A 19,416-nucleotide genomic window follows, 5' to 3' on the forward strand; every position below is an offset into this window, starting at 1 on the left:
AAGATCGTATCCCTATTTGCCCCAAGGTCATAGCTCCTAACCCAGCTTGCCAGCCCCAGGCCGGGGACACCAGAGACAGAGCCCTTCGCGCTGGAGACCCCGGCGCGGGTGGGGCGGGAGGGCTCTGGGGCCAGGAGACAGATCACAATGGGGACAGGGGATGAAAGGCGCCGGGGGTCCGGGTCCCGAGCAGTCCCCGCCGCCGCCAGACTCCGCGGCCGGGAGGGGGATGGGGTGCGCGTAGACGCTCCGCGGCCCCGGTTGGACCGAGGAGCCCAGGAGCCACCGCAGCCACCGCACGCCCAGAGCTCCGAGCTTCGCTGTCAGCCCAGGACACCGGGGCCCTGCCGCGGGCCGAGGGGAGCCGGGCGGCGGAAGAGGAGCCCCGGAGCCCCGCCGGGGGCCGGCCGAGAGGGCGTTTTCCCCGCCCCCGGAGCCTCGCCCGCCCCGGCCCGCCCCGAGCGCAGAGAGATCACCTCCGCCCGTCACCTCCTCCCCTTGTCGCCTAGGTCCACCCAAGCCCCCTCCCCCGGGCCGCCCCCGAGCACGAAGTTGGCGGGAGCCTATAAAAGCTGGTGCCGGCGCGACCCGCGGACACAGTGCAGGCGCCCGAGCCGCCGCCGCTAAATCGGTGCCGATTCCTGCCCTGCCCCGACCGCCAGCGCGACCATGTCCCATCACTGGGGGTACGGCAAACACAACGGTGAGTGCCGGAGGCGGCCGGCGCGGGGGCGCCCCAATCCCCGATCCCCGAGCCCAGATGCCGGCCCGGGGCCCGCCGCGCCCGCACATGCTGTTTACTGCGGCCGCGGGGAGCGCTGGAGGCTCAGGTGCGCCCCGGGCGCTCGCTCTGCTCGCGGCTCCCCGGCCCCGGGGATGTCCCCCTTGCCCCAGCTGCGAGGCCACTGTCGAGGAATCCCAGCGTCCGCCCGAGGCGCGCAGGGCCCGAGGGCGGGGAGGCGCAGCCATGGCCGCGGGACCCGAGGACAGTCTCTCCCGGGTCCGGACCTGGCGATCATTTTAACCGGACCTAGGAGGAGGCGGGAAAGGGTTGTAACGGAAAATTCTAGTTGTTGATCGCGGAGAAATTAAAAGACTCCCCTCCCCCCCTCCCCCACCTTCCACCCCCACACCCTTCCAGCTTTAGCACCACCTGTGGCTAAGGCGCTCAGCACGAACTGTCCCGGGGCATTTTCCAGTGCTGGTTTGAATCCATGGCTCTGATTTCCGAGTTTTCCCTTCATCTCTCGACTTCTAATGTTAGGGGGTCGGACACCAGGAATCGGGTTTTATCTTGGCCTCAGATCTGGTTCTTCCGAGCCAGCGGAGCAGAGAAGCCTGCGTCTGGCGCACCTATCGAATCTTTGGAGGGTGTGGGGCTTCCGAGGTCGTGGGGACCCTGACGGTTAAAGGAGGGGTGGGCCTGGGCCCGGGCAGTGAGGAAAGGATCCGGACCTCCTTGAAAGTCTTAAGTGAGCTTGCATATGCCAAAATCGCAACCACAAGCCCTGACATTAGTGTCTGCTCGGTTTCAGTTGCTGAATTTCAGTAAAACGACCTTAAAATAGCTAATATTTATATAGCACTCAGTGATCTAAGAGCTTTACATATATCGATTCTAATTCTTACAGCGACATCTATGAGGTAGATTTCTAATTATCCCATATTACAAATGTGGAAACTGAGGCACAGATTACGTGTTTTCCCAAAATTTTCCCCATCGTTAAGTGGTGCTTCTAAAATTGGAACTGAGCAGATTGGCTCCGGAATGATTGCTCTTCTCTAGGGGTCTGGGTGGACCTTTTCCCACAATGGGGGATTCACACGCCTTCTTTCCCCCAGGACCTGAGCACTGGCATAAGGACTTCCCCATTGCCAAGGGAGAGCGCCAGTCCCCTGTTGACATCGACACTCATACAGCCAAGTATGACCCTTCCCTGAAGCCCCTGTCTGTTTCCTATGATCAAGCAACTTCCCTGAGGATCCTCAACAATGGTCATTCTTTCAACGTGGAGTTTGATGACTCTCAGGACAAAGCAGGTCAGTGTTTAGAAAATAACGTGTGTCTTTTAGCCGGTAGCTGTTTTCCGAGCTTAATGGAAGGAGCCAGGAACAGTGGCAGGAACCCTCTTAATAGTACAGTTTGTCTCAGGACTCAAGGATGCCACCTTGATCATCTTCATTAGGTCTCAGATTCTGAGAAGCAGGCTAATTAGTTTGAAGTGTCCCGGGGCCGTTTCTCCCCTGTAAAATCCCTGGCTTCTATGTAGGTCATTGAATAACTGTGATATGCCTGTGAAAAATCACAAAAGGCGCAAAGTCCTCTCGCAATAAAGATCAGTCACGATGAGATTTGCACTAATTGAACTTTTAAGATTGTAAAATATTTTGTCTTGCAGAGCTGATGCGTATCCACTAAAAAGTATAACTTAGTGAGCCTTATCTTCAAGTTAGCAGCGAGAAGAGTAACAAAAACGTGCCAATTTAAAATATTGAAATTCTGGGAAAATATTTTACTTATGAGTATTTCTTAGTATTGGGCTAGTGTGATAAAGATGGCAGCATGTTTTGATATCTACTCAGAAATTCATTTCACAAACGAAGATATTTTAGAGTTGGTGGACATAACTGGCCCATTACTGACAAAACCAATTACCGTATTTATTTGTAGTAGAGCTGTTTACAAGATGCTCATTGTAAAAAAAAAAAAAGAAAGAAAGAAAAAAATGCTGCTTTTTAAAAATCTTTCTCTCTTTTGAAACAAGAGAACAATTCCATTCAGACATAGTAGCTGCCTTCTTTGCTAAGCAGTTAATTTAATTGCCAGTGCCCTATTTTCCTGAGTGCTTTCTCTGAAGGTCATTGAATGAAATGGTGCTGCAAACACATTTTGTTTGGTGGTGGTGTGGGAGTGAGGGGAGTGGTGGAACAAAACGAGAAAGTTTTGGAGTAGTGACCTACGGTACTAATATATTATATAACTGTAATTATAACCATTTAGTCAGGTTGACTATTCTTTGTCAGCAGCTATCCTATATAGTCAGCTTGGTTTTGAAAAAAGAATTCTTCCCTCCTTTCAACTTTAAAAAAATTTGCAAACACCTGGCTTTCTGAAATGGTGATTCTGGAAGACAATTTGATGGGGGATAATGTGGAGATCATCTGAGAAATGTTTTCAACCTACCTGTGCCTGCCTGTGTGCACCCCTCCCCAGTACACACATACATACATACACACACACACACACACACACACTTACAATCATAGTCACAGATTCTGGCATAGTATGATGATTTATTAGAATCAAGTAAAGGTTATACATTGAAGACAGTTCAGTGATTCTGCTACATTGCTTTCCCAAGCATTCCTCTCACTCCAAAGGAACAGTGCTCATATAATTAAATTAAACAATTTTTTTCTTGTAAAGAATACTGTATATTTATAACATGACAAAGCCAAAGGTCTCAAGGTATTACACATACAGAAAGAATACTATAACATTTCATGTCTAGTCATTTACAAACCAAAAGAAGTGAGCTACTTTAGTCTGTAGCTGTACATTTTTAAAGAGCCACAATGATGTCATTGTTTTCAATGGATGTAATGTCTGCCAAATTATGTATCTTGTTGGATGCTACATAGAAATTGGATAGTTTAAGTCTTTTTTGGAACACTGAAGAAACAAATCTCCAACAAATGAAAGCAGATGAGGTTCCTTATAGTCCTTAAAAAATGGATAGTGAAATAAATTATTCCAGTAATATGCATTACTGGAAAGTGGATTTGAACCTATGGTCTGGTGGCTATCAGCATAGACTGAGGTCAGAGAGACCTGGATTTGAGTTCTAGTGCTGCCAACAACTAGCTCAGAGACTTTGGGAGTAATACTGTCTAGGTTTTAGTGGTTTTTAACTGTAAAGTTGGAGTAACAATAGTGTCTGCTACAGTGGAAGGATGAAATGGGACAGTATATGTAAAGCCCCTAGCCCAGTGCCTGGCGCACAGAAGTTCCTCCATAAATGGCTTCTGTTGTTGTCACAACTTGAACCCTTCGACCACCTCTGTTAGACCATTGCTGTAGATGTTGCACCTGAGATAAGATTTCTGAATAAACTTTTCTTTAACAGCTTTAAGATTAGTTCCCATCATTTGATGTATTTCAAAATTTTATTTTTATATTTTCTGAAGCATACTGTTTATCATACTGAATATGTACTTATTTTATGTATGAAGTTATTATATAGTTATATATTTTACCATGAATCTGTTCAACTTTGACAGATTTCTCCATAAGCAGTAACTAATTAGATCTAGCTACATTTTTCCCAGCTATTTCTTTTGGAGAGCAATGCCTACATTTTTAAAGAAGTTGGCCAGGTTTAGATTGTGAAACAGATGAAAACCACAGGGTTTAGGTAGGAGCTCCCACCCATGCCTTTAGAGACGCGTGTATTATCCACCTAGTTCTACAAAAAAGTCATTACTAACACCACTTAAATGCATGGGAAGCTAAGCATCATGAAAGCAGGGTGGAGGCCTGGTCCCTCTCCTGTTCCCCGGAGCCCACGCTAGAAATATCTAAAGCAGAAAGACATAGAAATAGTAGACCCTGACTGCCATTTTGTTAAGTGCAGAGAGGAAGTATTCCAAGGAACTATGGAAATGTGAAGGAGGCTTAGCAGTTTAACTGATAAGACAGGAAAGACTTCCCAGGGTAAATAAGGCTTATGTGGAGGCTTGAAGGATTTTGATGTCTTGGACGAGAGTCCGGGCAAAGGGAGATAGGAAATACCAGGGGACTTAAGAGAGCACAGCATGTGCTCCAGAAAGGCAAGAAGGTATACTAAAGGCAAGGTCAGGAAGGACTTGCCCTCCTTTGCGTATGAAAGATTCCTTTGTAATTTTGCCTCTCTTTTCCACATTTTCAGTTACTTTGTTTAAACAAGGATGCAGAATATATTAAAATGTCAATATTAAGGGAAAAGACATCTACAGAATAAATTTTTAAAAATCATACCATTTGGGGGCCAGGCACGGTGGCTCACGCCTGTAGTCCCAGCACTTTGGAAGACTGAGGTGGGTGGATCACTTGAGGTCAGGAGTTCAAGACCAGCCTGGCCAACAGGGTGAAACCCCGCCTGTACTAAAAATACAAAAAATGAGCTAGGTGTTGTGGCATGTGCCTGTAATCCCAGCTACTCAGGAGACTGAGGCAGGAGAATCGCTAGATCCCGGGAGGTGGAGGTCGCAGTGAGCCGAGACCGCACCACTGCACTCCAGCCTGGTGACAGAACGAGACTCCATCTCAAAACAAACAAACAAAAAACCACACACACGCGCACACACACACACACACACAGAAAAAGTGGAAAAACTCCCTTTAGACTTTTCTTTTTTTTTAAATAAAACAATCCTAGGCTCTCAAAGCCAGAACAAAGAGTAGAGATACTCTTGTTAAACTCACCTTAATAAACATGAAGAAACAGAAGCCGAAGAGTTTAAATAACTTGCTAAGTCGTCTCCTTGCTAGTTTGCTGGAGGGACTAAATAGCAATCACTTAAAAATAGAATTTGAATAAAAATATTTGAAGGATAACCATATTTGACATTTAGTTTGTACATACCATGTTTTTTAAAAACTGGCATTTTTTTCTGTACACTTAAGTCAAAAAGTTATTTATTTTAGTCACTTAATTTTACAAAATCGACAGTTTAACATCTCTTTTTATATTAGGAGTTATTTTTGTGGTGGTAACATTGTTAGATTTCCTATACCTCTTATTTCCTGCATTTAAATACAGTTCATTTACCTGTCTTCTTTGCCTCAATGAGATTTCAGCCTTCTAGAACTTCTCATAGATTGAGGTTTTCCAATATGCTTTAAATGTTCTTTTATATCCAAACTTAAGTACTTGGGTATCAGGAACTGAGTGGGTTGACTTTATTGCTGATTTAAGCTTGAGAGAATTTTTTAAACTGTGGAGTTAATAGGATTTAACTAGAAGCTTGGGTTAGAGCTCTCATCAATCTTCTAAATTCCTCTGAAAATAAGCCACCTTAAATTCACCTTAAGTTAATGAAAAATTGCTAATCCCTTTAGGTTTTTAAAAAACTTATTAAAAAATAACTCACCCTGCTTGAGATGTTTTATTAATGGCCTTATCTGGGAGAAAAGAATAGTGGTCAAACTATTAACTCCTGCTAACTTATTAACTTTTATTAATGAGTTTAATACTCTCCTGCTTTATTGCAAAGTTAGGGACAAATATTGAAAGCCAATGCCAGAATTATTTGGCCAACTCTTATCCAAGTCTTACATCATTTCTGTTTTTTTAGAAATCAGAATTTTTTAAATCTGTTTGTTATTTCAAGGAAAGAGTAAAGGAAGCTGGATGAGTTTACCTGTGCTCTTTGTAAGTGACCCCATTGTCTGTATGACATAATGGATCTTCATACATGGATCCTGCTTGACTTTTAGGGACTTGTTTTTGAAGCTCCAAAAGTTTTCTTCCACAGCAGTCCTAAGTTAAAAGAAAGCATAACAACAAATGAAAGGGCTTGTCATGCACACAGTAATGGTGTCAGTCGAACCTTAAATATCTAGAAAATGGACCAACGTATTCTAAACACTGTAGTTACTATATTCACATCAAAACAGCTTCTTTTTTTACTCCTATATAATTGCCACATAATTTAAACCACAACTTCTGTTGAATTGCAGCGAAAGTGACAGCTAAACATCTTATTGCTTTAAAACAAATGGAATACGTGTATTTTTTCCCCCAGATTTGTCTATATTGGCACGTAGCCCTAGGATTATTGGCTGCTGCCAATGGGCAAAACAGTAATGCATGACTTAAAATTTTTCAGGTTATTTATAGAAAAGATGGTCCTGAAAATGACATGTTTTCTATAGAATTAATCATTTGCTTCATTAGTAGGAAATTATTTAAATTTTATTTTTAAACTAAAGATTACTGGGACTAGATATTTTGGACTTAGGAGAAACTGTTGACATTCATTAGCGTCTTTAGTCTGTTACTCCAGTGCATCTTAATTTAGTTTAAGTGATTAGGGAGAAAAAATTTAAAAATATCAAATGTTCGGCTTTTAATTTGTATAAGTAATGTGATTCATTTCAATATTACTGGATCTCTTATTTTTCTCAAAAAGTAATTTATATAATTTCCTCAAATAATATGTATAGGAAGAAAGATTATTCTACAACATTATACTTAGTGCTTGTTTTGTGTTATATACAGAGTACGTACAATTGATGACAATCATGAAAATTAAAATTGGCTGGAGCTCTTGGTGTTGAGATTTGAATTTAAATTAAATTGGGGGGGGGTTCTTGAAAAAAACGTTAGAGTAGAAAACTGTATTTATGTCTCCATCCCTCACAGAACACATTTCTGGGGCACAATAAATCATTGACTCTTTAAAGCACCACTGCCATGGCTGGATTTTACAGAGAAAAAATATGCAGTTAGCAATTTCTGCTATTTTTAAAAATTATTTTTACATTAGAAAATAGATTTCATTTTAAACTGCAACAGTTTAGAAAATGGCATGTAGTCATTTAAATAAATAAGTAGATCCAGAATATAGCATAAAATCCCTAACTTAAACCAAGATATTATCTTTTATGTTTCTCCAGTAAAAAGTTTGAGTTTATGGCAATTTATTACAACAATGTTTTTGAAAGACTTGTTTGACTAAACTCCATACTAAGAGTTTGTCAGAATTGCTGCCTTCTGTAGCAAGTAAACTTTAAGGATTTAATAACTTTTTCTAGTTACAGTGGGTTTCTAATCTTCATAGCAACAAGTTTTATTTTAACAGGGGCTAAAACAGGTATCTGGTGATAATAGATTAGCATTGAATGTGTTTAATCATTGAGCCCAGAGCACTTTATCTTTTTTTTTTTTAGTGTTAGCTGTTAGCAAGCATTGTTTAGTAAAGGTTTGCACACACTCTTGCCCAATTCTAAATGTTCCTAGAAACAAATTAAGATGAAATTTTAAGATCTGTAAGAGAAAAGAATAAGAAATAGCAATAAACTTTATTCTCCTTAAAATGTAAGATCCTGCTATGATTCTTCATTAGGGGGAAAGAAGATACATTTAGAAAATTGGTTATCTCAGATGCTTAGTATGGTTTTAGTTAGTTAGTTTTACCACTTGGTAGAATTAATGATGTGACAAATGACATTTGCTTCTTATTATCAGCCAGTTGGTTGCTAGCTTTAAAGAGTTATTATAAAGGATTTTTTCAGTATTAATTTATTTCATGAACATGTATTTAATTTTTATATATTATTATGAAAAAAGGGAATTCTTTCATTCTTTTAAAAAAAGTCTAGAATTAGAGGCTAATATTTCCTTATAGAATTATCCGGAAACAAACTGTTGTAATAAGTTGTTTTTGTGTTCCAAGAGATGTGACTTTGTCAGAATACATCCAAATTCATATTTCTTAGCAGATCTTTAACATAACACCATTTATAATTCTTTCTGTTTTCATTCTTCCTTTTTTCTCTTGGCCTATTGTAAAGCAGATCTGGCAGCCAGAGGTTGTATCAGGAACCATTGAAAGACCCCACTGCTTAAATATCTTCAAAGCAGTCTTTCACTTTGAATAGATGAATGGATATTGCTACCATGTAAGCATATTTTGGTGAAGCTCATGAACAAATCTTGTTGTACAGAAGTTATCCCTTTGTTCTGCAATGCCAAAGTAAATTTGGGCTCATTATTTTATGGAATTATAAAGTAAAGCTAATAAAATACACTTATAGCAACAGATGTTTAATTCCCAGTACTAGAAAAATAAAATTTAAATTGTAGAACTAAACTACTTTTAAAAGCTTTTGAATTTATTGGTTAAATCCCATTAATACATATAAAGTTAGGTACAAAGTTTCTTGGTGGATGGGAGAAAGAGTGATTTCACACATTTTAATCCTCTGTCAAGACGCAACTTATTAATTATGTACAGATAGTTTGTAGCCCAAGGATGTGATTTTTAGTACTGATTTTGCTCACATTAATGCCAGAATAGTAGAATTGTGGAATAGTTATCAAGTTAGAATTTTAAGTTCCTGGAGATAATAGAGCACATTACACTGCATATAGAAGATGATCCATAAATTATCAGTGAAATAGTAAATGATTTAGTGTATCCACTTTACAGATGAGTAAATTAAGGTCAAAGAGGTTTAATAAAAATTTTTGGCCGGGCATGGTGGCTCATGCCTGTAATCCCGGCACTTTAGGAGGCCGAGGTGGACGGATTACTCAAGCTCAGGAGTTTCAGACCAGCCTGGGAAACAAGGCAATACTCTGCCTCTACTAAAAATACAAAAATTAACTGGACATGGTGGTGCACGCCTGTAATCCCAGCTACTCGGGAGGCTGAGGCACGAGAATCGCTTGAACTCTGCTTGAGGCGGAGGTTGCAGTGAGCCGAGATCGCACCACTGCACTCCAGTCTGGGCCACAGAACAAAGCTCTGTTTCAAAATAATAATAATAATAATAAATAAATAAATGAATAAATAAATAAATAATAAAAAAGTTAAGGGAACAAAGCTAGCCAGCGGCAGTGACAGTCCAAATTCTAAAGAATTTGGGAAGCCTATATAAGGATAATTGGATTTTGCAACGTTAAGATCAATGGAATACTGATTTCACAAATTCCGGTGTGTAAGAACTGATATCAGAGGTTAGCAAAGCAGGCTGTATGGCAGCAATTGGGCCTTGGTAGAAGAGAGGGTCTCACATTTGCAAGTGTGTGTAGCAGACGAATTTATTGGCCAGTAGCTGCATGGGCACTTCCTAAATATTTCACAGATTATTAGTTTCACTTAAAATTTTTTCTCTCTGGACCTGAATCTATGACTCTAAAACAAACCCAGAAAAAGGAATCAGTATGCTCAGAAAGAAAGATGTGAGGCCGGGCACGGTGGCTCACGCTTGTAATCCCAGCACTTTGGGAGGCCGAGGCGGGCGGGTCACGAGGTCAGGAGATCGAGACCACGGTGAAACCCCGTCTCTACTAAAAAATACAAAAAATTAGCCGGGCGTGGTGGCGGGCGCCTGTAGTCCCAGCTACTCGGAAAGGCTGAGGCAGGAGAATGGCGTGAACCCGGGAGGCGGAGCTTGCAGCGAGCCGAGATTGCGCCACTGCACTCCAGCCTGGGTGACAGAGCGAGACTCCGTCTCAAAAAAAAAAAAAAAAAAAAAAAGAAAGAAAAAAAAAGAAAGATGTGAAAAGCATCCATTCTCCAGACAATGCATGTGAGGCATAAAAACAGGTGAAGTGATTTTGTTCAGCACCATAGACTAAACTGGACTCTGGATTGAATTTTCAGAGTAAAATGTGATTAAAGGCAAACATTTAGTACTGTAAAACAGAACTAAGATTGTGATATTTAGACATGTGTTTTTTGTGTATGTATGTATGTGTATATGTATGTATACATATGTATATATGTGTATGCAGACACATACATATATGTTACATATATATATATGTTTTTAATTTTAGTGCTCAAGGGAGGACCCCTGGATGGCACTTACAGATTGATTCAGTTTCACTTTCACTGGGGTTCACTTGATGGACAAGGTTCAGAGCATACTGTGGATAAAAAGAAATATGCTGCAGAGGTAAGATATACTTTTTTTTTTCTTTCCAGGGAAAAATGTTTATAAGTTGATATTTAGCATTAATTTCAAAAGCTTAATTTGTAAATTCAACTCACACCCAGTGAACCACTTCTTTTACAAAAGACTTTCACATTTGCTTTTTATAACCTTTAATTGTGACATCATACTTCATGCTGCAAAACTTTCTCTACTGTCTTCAAGGCCACCATTTGCAAAAAGTAAACAGACTAAAATTGCAGGATTCTGTTTTAACATAAATTTGGAAATAAAATGTGTGCCTTCTGTCAAAACTGTTCATTTCTTTGTCTTAGAGTTATTGATGAAAACACTTGCTATTATACCAAGTACTGTGGATAATTAGAATTAAAATGAAAGGAAAGTTTTGATTTAAAATCATCCATATTTTCAATTTCCTGAGTAACCTTTACTGTGAGAAAAAGACCATTAAATAAAATCTGTCGGCTTTGATTATGTAAATCACTCACTGTGGCTTTGTCTCTTCGGCCTTAGCTTCACTTGGTTCACTGGAACACCAAATATGGGGATTTTGGGAAAGCTGTGCAGCAACCTGATGGACTGGCCGTTCTAGGTATTTTTTTGAAGGTTAGTTGATGGCCCAATTCTTTTTTTTCCTATTTTTAATGAAGAATGACCAGACAGAACATTTGTAACATACAGGACATTCTACAAAAGAGCTTAGGAAATGCCTTTGTCCATGAAATGTTTTCAAGTTTATCTCCTCCTTTCATATCTGCTAGTTGCAGTGGAGATGGAGGGCAGAAAGACAATAGGAGAGGTATTTATTCGGTACTGTTTGGATGTAAATGCGAAGAACATAAAGAGATCAACTTGGGTGACTGCTAGGTGTTTGTTTGTTTTCTTTTCGTTTAACCTGAGGCTAGACAGTACTATATCATGATAAAAGTAAGATCAGGTTCTGAAGAGGGGAAGGACGGTGAATTTCAGGCAACAGGGGGACAGAACCGGTTGAGCTGCCCTCTAAACAGTGGTAAAGGGGAATGGAGAGAGGTCTGGGCTGGAGATTTATGAGCTCTGATTCATATGTTGAGGTGGAAGCTACAGGTGTCTATGAAATCATCCAAGAACAGCACGAAGAGGGAGATGAGAAAGCTGCCCAGGGAGCAATCCTGAGAAACTGCAAAATGTAAGGCCTTTACAAAGGGAGAGATGCAAATTAAACGACTTAAAAGGGGCCAGGCATCGTGGCTTATGCCTGTAATCCCAGCACCTTGGGGCACCAAGGCAGGAGGATAGTTTGAGGCCAGGAGCTCAAGACCACCCTGGGCAACATAGTGCAATTCCACATCTACAAAAATTTTTAAAAATTAGCTGGTCATAAACAAACAAACAAACACAAAAACACAAAATTAGCTGGGCATGGTGGTGTATGCCTGTAGTCCCAGCTACTTGGGAGGCCAGGGCAGGAAAATCACTTGAGCCTAGGGGTTTGAGGTTGCAGTGAGCTGTGATCATGCCAGTGCACTACAGGCAGGGTGACAGAGCAAGACCCTGACTCTAAAAAAAAAAAAAAAAAAAAAAAAAGGGCAAGAGTCAAGAGAGATTTGGATGCTGGAAGGCATAGGGAAAGCCAAAGAAGAAAATAATTTTTAAAAAGAAGGGAAGACCATAGTGTAAAGTCCTACAAGGAAATCAAGGCAAGCCCTTGAGGAGTATCCTTTGGCAGTTAGAGGTCACTGGGGACAATTGAGCTGGTGGTTTCAGGACTGCTATCTGAGTGGAAGTCCAGGCAGGTTGAAAATTCAGTGAAAGTAGGCAAGTCTATGGTGTCAGTGTCATCAAGCCAGTACTGATTGGTGTCATGTATGAAGTGGAGAATTTGGGCTCACTATTTGGACATTTTCTAATAGAGCTACCCAAATAAAAATAAAAACTGGTACAGTACCAACTGGGTGATAGTATCTTGCCCTTTATGTTTTTCTTTAGGTTGGCAGCACTAAACCGGGCCTTCAGAAAGTTGTTGATGTGCTGGATTCCATTAAAACAAAGGTAAATTTGAATTTTCTGCCACCTCCTTAGGGTACCGATTTTCAATACTCCATTGGTTTTAGAAATTTCTTTTGATCAAATTGCACAGTCTCAATGACATGTGGTGTTTGGATGAGCAGTTAATAAAGGTAGACTATTACTTAAATTTTAATAAATGTTTCAACAAAGTTGATCCTAATGCTAGCATAATTCTAAGACATATTTATTTAATCTTGCTCCCCCATCATTTGAACATCCATATGTAAGAGTCAGAGAATCTTATGACTGCCAGGAGATTCAAAGATCCTCTAGTCAAATTATTCACTCATTCATATAGCAGATATTTGTTGAGTATGTACTATGTGCTTTGCAAACTAGTAGATACAATGGTGAACAAGATAAACAAGGCTTGTTTCATGGAGATTTCTATTCTATGATCTCTTTGCATTCATCCATCCTGCATTTAAATCCTCTCTACAGCATAGTTGTGTTGAGGTCATTGAGCATCTGTTTAAACACTACAGTCACTTCCGGTGATGGGGAACTTATCACCAGGGGCAGCCCTGGCTTTACAAAGCTGACCTTCACATTGAAGCAGCATCTATCCTCTGAAATGCTCACTCACTGGCTTGAGCCCCTTGAATTCATAGAATAAACCTGATCTCTCTTCCAAATAACCCTACTCTCTCTCTACTTTGTTTTTTCACCTACCACAAGCTAATTATCTTTAGTTCCCTTTAACCATTCTCATATGACATAGTTTTCTCTCTTTCCCACCACCTTGTCACTCTTCCAGTAAATCATTCCTGTTTGCTTGAAAAGTGTAGTGTCCAAAACAGAATGTAGTTATTTGATTCTGACCTAGAGTAAGAAAATCACCTCCTCATCAGGATACCCTATTTCTGTTATTGCAACCTGAAGTCACCTCATTTTATTGGCAGCAGTCTCACTTTAAATACTGGGTGTGATCAGTTAATGACTTAATGGAGAATGTAAGGGATCATTTTAGATAAAAGGCCAAGATGAAAAATGGACATGTGAAAATAGTTTTTTTTTTTGCTAAGACTTGCCACATATTTTCAAGTTGAATGTCTTCTGTTAATTTCTTTTTATTTTGTTTGCCAGTGAATATAGGACCTCTTTTATAAAAAGTGTTTTTGACCATCAGAGAGGAGTATACCTATTTGTGTCTCCTGCTCTCCTACCTTCCTCCTACTCTGTCAATGTGATCGTTTGAACCTGTGTATTTGCCTTGTTCTAGGGCAAGAGTGCTGACTTCACTAACTTTGATCCTCATGGCCTCCTTCCTGAATCCTTGGATTACTGGACCTACCCAGGCTCACTGACCACCCCTCCTCTTCTGGAATGTGTGACCTGGATTGTGCTCAAGGAACCCATCAGTGTCAGCAGCGAGCAGGTTGGTTTTCTAATGACAGGTCTGTTTACAGGTGGAGCATTTAGGCAAGGCAGAAGACCTTGGCCTCCAGACTGAGAGAGACCTGAGATTTAATCCTTCTCCTGCTACTTCTTGCTGTGGAAATAGTGCCTTTGATGGTGCTTAGCAAATAAACAGCATTCAGTAAATCTTTGTTGTTATTAACTATAAACTTAGACAGTTTGTTTAGTCTGTAAAACTGAATAGTCATTATAAAGATTCGATGAGAAAGATGTCTGTCACCTAATAAATGCCTTTTTTTTTTTTTTTTTTTTTTTACCAGTTATGAGGAAACTAAGGCTTAGAAAAGTGAGAGTTCATGTTCAAGGTTAAGTAGGTATCAGTGAATACCCAGCCTACTACTCACTCGCATAAGGGCTTTCTGCCATTTTATTTATATCAGAATGCATTTCTGAATCCTGACAGGTGAGAGTCATCCCTTGGAGAACACGTATCTATTAAAACTCACTCCAGGTTGCTTTAGCGGCTTAGAGCAGGTATTCTTACATTTCCAATACAATGTAGTGTGTGATGTTCAAGTGATTAGTGAAGCTTCTAAGTCACTGATGAGTAGCCACAAAAGTGGATACAAATGAATTTTTCCTAGACTTATCTCTCAGCGCCCAGTTGAAATGTAGAAAGTGAACATTCCTTAGAATTCACAAGAGGATGGATCCTGAATAATTTAAGGATAGCTTTAGAAGCCAACAGTCTTGAAAATGGTAACTACGTGAGTAGTGGTAGTGTGATTTAAACCTACAAAAATGCTGTATAATAGAGGTTTAGCGTTGCAATGTGCAATAGAGATCATGTCCAACTTTCTCATTTCACTGGCTTGAATCACATTGATCAACAGTCTGAGATGCAGGAAAATTGAAGTGTTTTCCAGTCAGCTACCTTGGGACAGAATCAGGTCTGGGAGCAAGGATTCTATTCCTGTGTCCTCCCTTAGAATACGAACTTATGAATGCTGAAGATACTTCATATCTTTCTTTAAAGGAAATATGTATCTGACTGGAAAATTACTTGTAGCATATCAAAGTGGGCCTAAAAAATAGCATGCTTGTCTTGTATGTCACTTGAAGATTGACCTTGTAGTAATAACATATTTGAGTAAGCTTCTTGAAGTGTAGCATAAGGAAAGATTTTAATGCCCTTCTTTCTGTAGATGCAGTGTTTACGCTGTAATTTAAAACATGGAATTTTTTTTCTTTTTTCACTGAGAGCAATCCAACTTTAAAGCGACAGTCTGACATTTACAGCCATTATAATAAATGGATTTATGGTGTATACACACCCACAGGCAGAAATACACATATAGATAAGGGCAGTTGAACCTACTGCATTAATCCCTGTACCCTGAGTTTGCTCTTTAAAGTTGAAAGTGGTATTAAACTAATAATGTTAATTGCATATATTGGCAAAATACCAATAGGGCTATTTTTCTTGTCCTATAACACGGAGACTGGAGGGAGGGTCATGCTCAGCTCAGGAAGCTAGGGCTGCAGGTCCTCCTCTATCTGATTCCCTTGACTTGGCCTTGCCAATTGGTGACTTCATCCTCAAGGTGGTTGTAATAGCATTTTGAGCATCCCATCTAGAGGAGGAACAACTTCTTGAGGACGAAATGAATACCTCTTCCATTGGCTTCCTAAGAGCAGAGAAGCTTTTCCCTGATGGCCCCTAGCAAACCTTTCACTTCTCACTGGCTAGAATTGTGTTTCTTGCTCAGTCCCTAGCCTGGGAATGTGATCATCACAGTTAGTTAAGACCTGCAGGCTTACCCCACTGAGGCTTACAGGGAGAGGGCAGATGTCTGTTAATAAGGAAGTACGGAGGGGGAGGGGGGGCGTGGATTTTAGGTAAGCAGTATAAATGGGTCTGCTAATTCTGCTACCTTTATTTTCTATACCCAGGCTCCGTCTCTGTGATGCTAAAACAATGAGTCAAGTTGACTAATGTGACAGTGTAATTTAATTGGTGCAGTGAGGAGCAGAAATCGGTTATACTGGTTTGATCAAAAGTTTGACCTGATTACACTTTATGAACAGACTCTCTTTCAGATTGTTGGAATTCTGTTGTAATGAATCAACCCTATATATCCTTAGAATGCTCTCTTGCATTCAGTAACCATAGCTGTGCATGTTATAATGTATGTGCATGGAAGGTGGCTTTACAGGAGTGATTGAGGGACTATTACTGGACAAAAGAGATCAGGTTAAAGGCTGTTGATTCATGGGCTGCTATATTACTGTCCAAACCACCCTTTTTCATTTGGATCAAGTCTTGATTAGAGGGAGGAAAGTAGCACTTTTTGAGAACCTTGAAGAAGTAGGAGACTGTTTAACGGCTGCCTGTATCTCAATGGTAGCCAGTAAACTGAAACAAGTTTATAAGGGAATAAAAATCAACCAGTGACAAGGGGTTCTAATGTTAAGTGCAGATGTTGGCAAAATACCAGTAGGGCTATGTAGGGTGATGAGCACTCACAATTGTTCACTAAAATGCTGTTTCTAAAACAGGAAAGTAGAATGGTTGAGTGCAAATCCATAGCACGAGATAAATTGAGCTTGTTAAGGCAAATCAGCCTGGGCAAATTCATTTCCGTGTTTTCGTGTATTTGGAGATGCCAGCTTGTCACTCAGCCCATAGAGCTTACAGGTGCTGATCACTTGGTCTAATTGTATAGATGTGGTAGTTTGTCTTCCCTGGGGCAGAAAACAAAGCTTTAATTTGGAACTAAAATTGTTATTATTTTGCATCTAAAGGTATGAGTTTATAGACTTTTGATGATAGATTTTAAAATTAGAAGGTCACTGAAAATTTCCTTTAAAAATGACCCCAACGAATTTGTGTATTTTGTATAAATTGGTTTGTTATATTAAAGCATACATACATAATCTATATGTGATTATGTATTTATTAGGAATCAAATTGAATTTTGGCCATTGATGCACAGCACTGAATGTTGGGGAATGTAATTTTTATTTGTTTTTGTTTCTGTTTTTTGAGGCAGAGCGTCACTCTGTCACCTAGGCTGGAGTGCAGTGGCGCAATCTCAGCTCATTGCAATCTCTGCCTCCAGGGTTTAAATGATTCTCGTGCCTTAGCCTCCTGAGTAGCTGAGATTACAGGCGCTCCACCACGCCTGCCTAATTTTTTTGTATTTTTTTTTTTTTTTTTTTTTGTAGAGACAGGGTTTCGCCATGTTGGCCAGGCTGGTCTCGAATTGCTGACCTCAAGTGTTCCACCTGCCTCAGCCTTACAAAGTGCTGGGATTACAGGCACGAACCACTGCGCCTGGCCGGGGAATGTATTTAAAGACATAACACAAGCATAAAACTGAATACTATTGTGAAACATTAATTATCAATGTTTTATTGTGTTTTTAGATGTTGAAATTCCGTAAACTTAACTTCAATGGGGAGGGTGAACCCGAAGAACTGATGGTGGACAACTGGCGCCCGGCTCAGCCACTGAAAAACAGGCAAATCAAAGCTTCTTTCAAATAAGATGGTTCCATAGCCTGTATCCAAATAATGAATCTTCGGGTGTTTCCCTTTAGCTAAGCACAGATCTATCTTGATGATTTGGACCCTGGTTGCTTTGTGTCTGGTTTTCTAGACCCTTCAGCTCTTACTTGATAGGCTTACTAATAAAATGTGAAGACTAGACCAATGGTCATGCTTGACACAACTGCTGTGACTGGTTGGTGCTTTGTTGATGGTAGTAGTTTTTCTGTAACACAGAATATAGGATAAGAAATAAGAATAAAGTATCTTGACGTTGTTCACGGCATGTAGAGTGATGAGCACTCACAATTGTTCACTAAAATGCTGCTTTTAAAACATAGGAAAGTAGAATGGTTGAGTGCAAGTACATAGCACATGATAAATTGAGCTAGTTAAGGCAAATCAGGTAAAGCAGTCATGATTCTATGTAATGTAAACCAGAAAAAAAAAAATGTTCATGATTTCAAGATGTTATATTAAAGAAAAACTTTAAAAATTATTATATATTTATAGCGAAGTTATCTTAAATATGAATTCTGTTGTAATTTAGTGACTTTTGAATTACAGAGATGTAAATGAAGTATTATCTGTAAAAATTATTATAATTAGAGTTGTGATACAGAGTATATTTCCATTCAGACAATATATCATAACTTAATAAATATTGTATTTTAGATATATTCTCTAATAAAATTCAGAATTCTATTCTGGGTTATTTATTTATTTTTATTATACTTTAAGTTTTAGGGTACATGTGCACAACATGCAGGTTTGTTACATATGTATACATGTGCCATGTTGGTGTACTGCACCCATTAACTCATCATTTAGCATTAGGCATATCTCCTAATGCTATCCCTCCCCCCTACCCCCACCCCACGACAGGCCCCAGTGTGTGATGTTCCCCTTCCTGTGTCCATGTGCTCTCATTGTTCAATTCCCACCTATGAGTGAGAACATGCAGTGTTTGGTTTTTTGTCCTTGCGATAGTTTGCTGAGAATGATGGTTTCCAGTTTCATCCATGTCCCTACAAAGGACATGAACTCATCATTTTTTATGGCTGCATAGTGTTCCATGGTGTATATGTGCCACATTTTCTTAATCCAGTCTATTGTTGTTGGACATTTGGGTTGGTTCCAAGTCTTTGCTATTGTGAATAGTGCCTCAATAAACATACATGTGCATGTGTCTTTATAGCAGCATGATTTATAGTCCTTTGGGTATATACCCAGTAATGGGATGGCTGGGTCAAATGGTATTTCTAGTTCTAGATCCCTGAGGAATGGCCACACTGACTTCCACAATGGTTGAACTAGTTTACACTCCCACCAACAGTGTAAAAGTGTTCCTATTTCTCCACATCCTCTCCAGCACCTGTTGTTTCCTGACTTTTTAATGATTGCCATTCTAACTGGTGTGAGGTGGTATCTCATTGTGGTTTTGATTTGCATTTCTCTGATGGCCAGTGATGATGAGCATTTTTTCATGTGTTTTTCGGCTGCATAAATGTCTTCTTTTGAGAAGTGTCTGTTCATATCCTTCGCCCACTTTTTGATGGGGTTGTTTGTTTTTTTCTTGTAAATTTGTTTGGGTTCATTGTAGATTCTGGATATTAGCCCTTTGTCAGATGAGTAGATTGCAAAAATTTTCTCTCATTCTGTAGGTTGTGTGTTCACTCTGATGGTAGTTTCTTTTGCTGTGCAGAAGCTCTTTAGTTTAATTAGATCCCATTTGTCAATTTTGGCTTTTGTTGCCATTGCTTTTGGTGTTTTAGACATGAAGTCCTTGCCCA

General features: G+C 39.9%; 1 protein-coding gene across 1 annotated transcript; it reads left to right on the forward strand.

The window, feature by feature from the left end:
* Positions 1-313: 313 nt before the first annotated feature.
* CA2 (carbonic anhydrase 2) lies at positions 314-17,651 on the forward strand. The gene is made up of 7 exons (XM_032759971.2): positions 314-703; positions 1,843-2,040; positions 10,551-10,669; positions 11,180-11,272; positions 12,635-12,697; positions 13,938-14,093; positions 17,504-17,651. The coding sequence occupies exons 1-7, from the start codon at positions 670-672 to the stop codon at positions 17,621-17,623; spliced, it is 783 nt and encodes a 260-aa protein (XP_032615862.1). The 5' UTR covers positions 314-669; the 3' UTR covers positions 17,624-17,651.
* Positions 17,652-19,416: the final 1,765 nt, after the last annotated feature.

The sequence above is a fragment of the Hylobates moloch genome, unplaced genomic scaffold (genome assembly GCF_009828535.3).
Source record: "Hylobates moloch isolate HMO894 unplaced genomic scaffold, HMol_V3 SCAFFOLD_9, whole genome shotgun sequence".
Classification (NCBI taxonomy): domain Eukaryota; kingdom Metazoa; phylum Chordata; class Mammalia; order Primates; family Hylobatidae; genus Hylobates; species Hylobates moloch.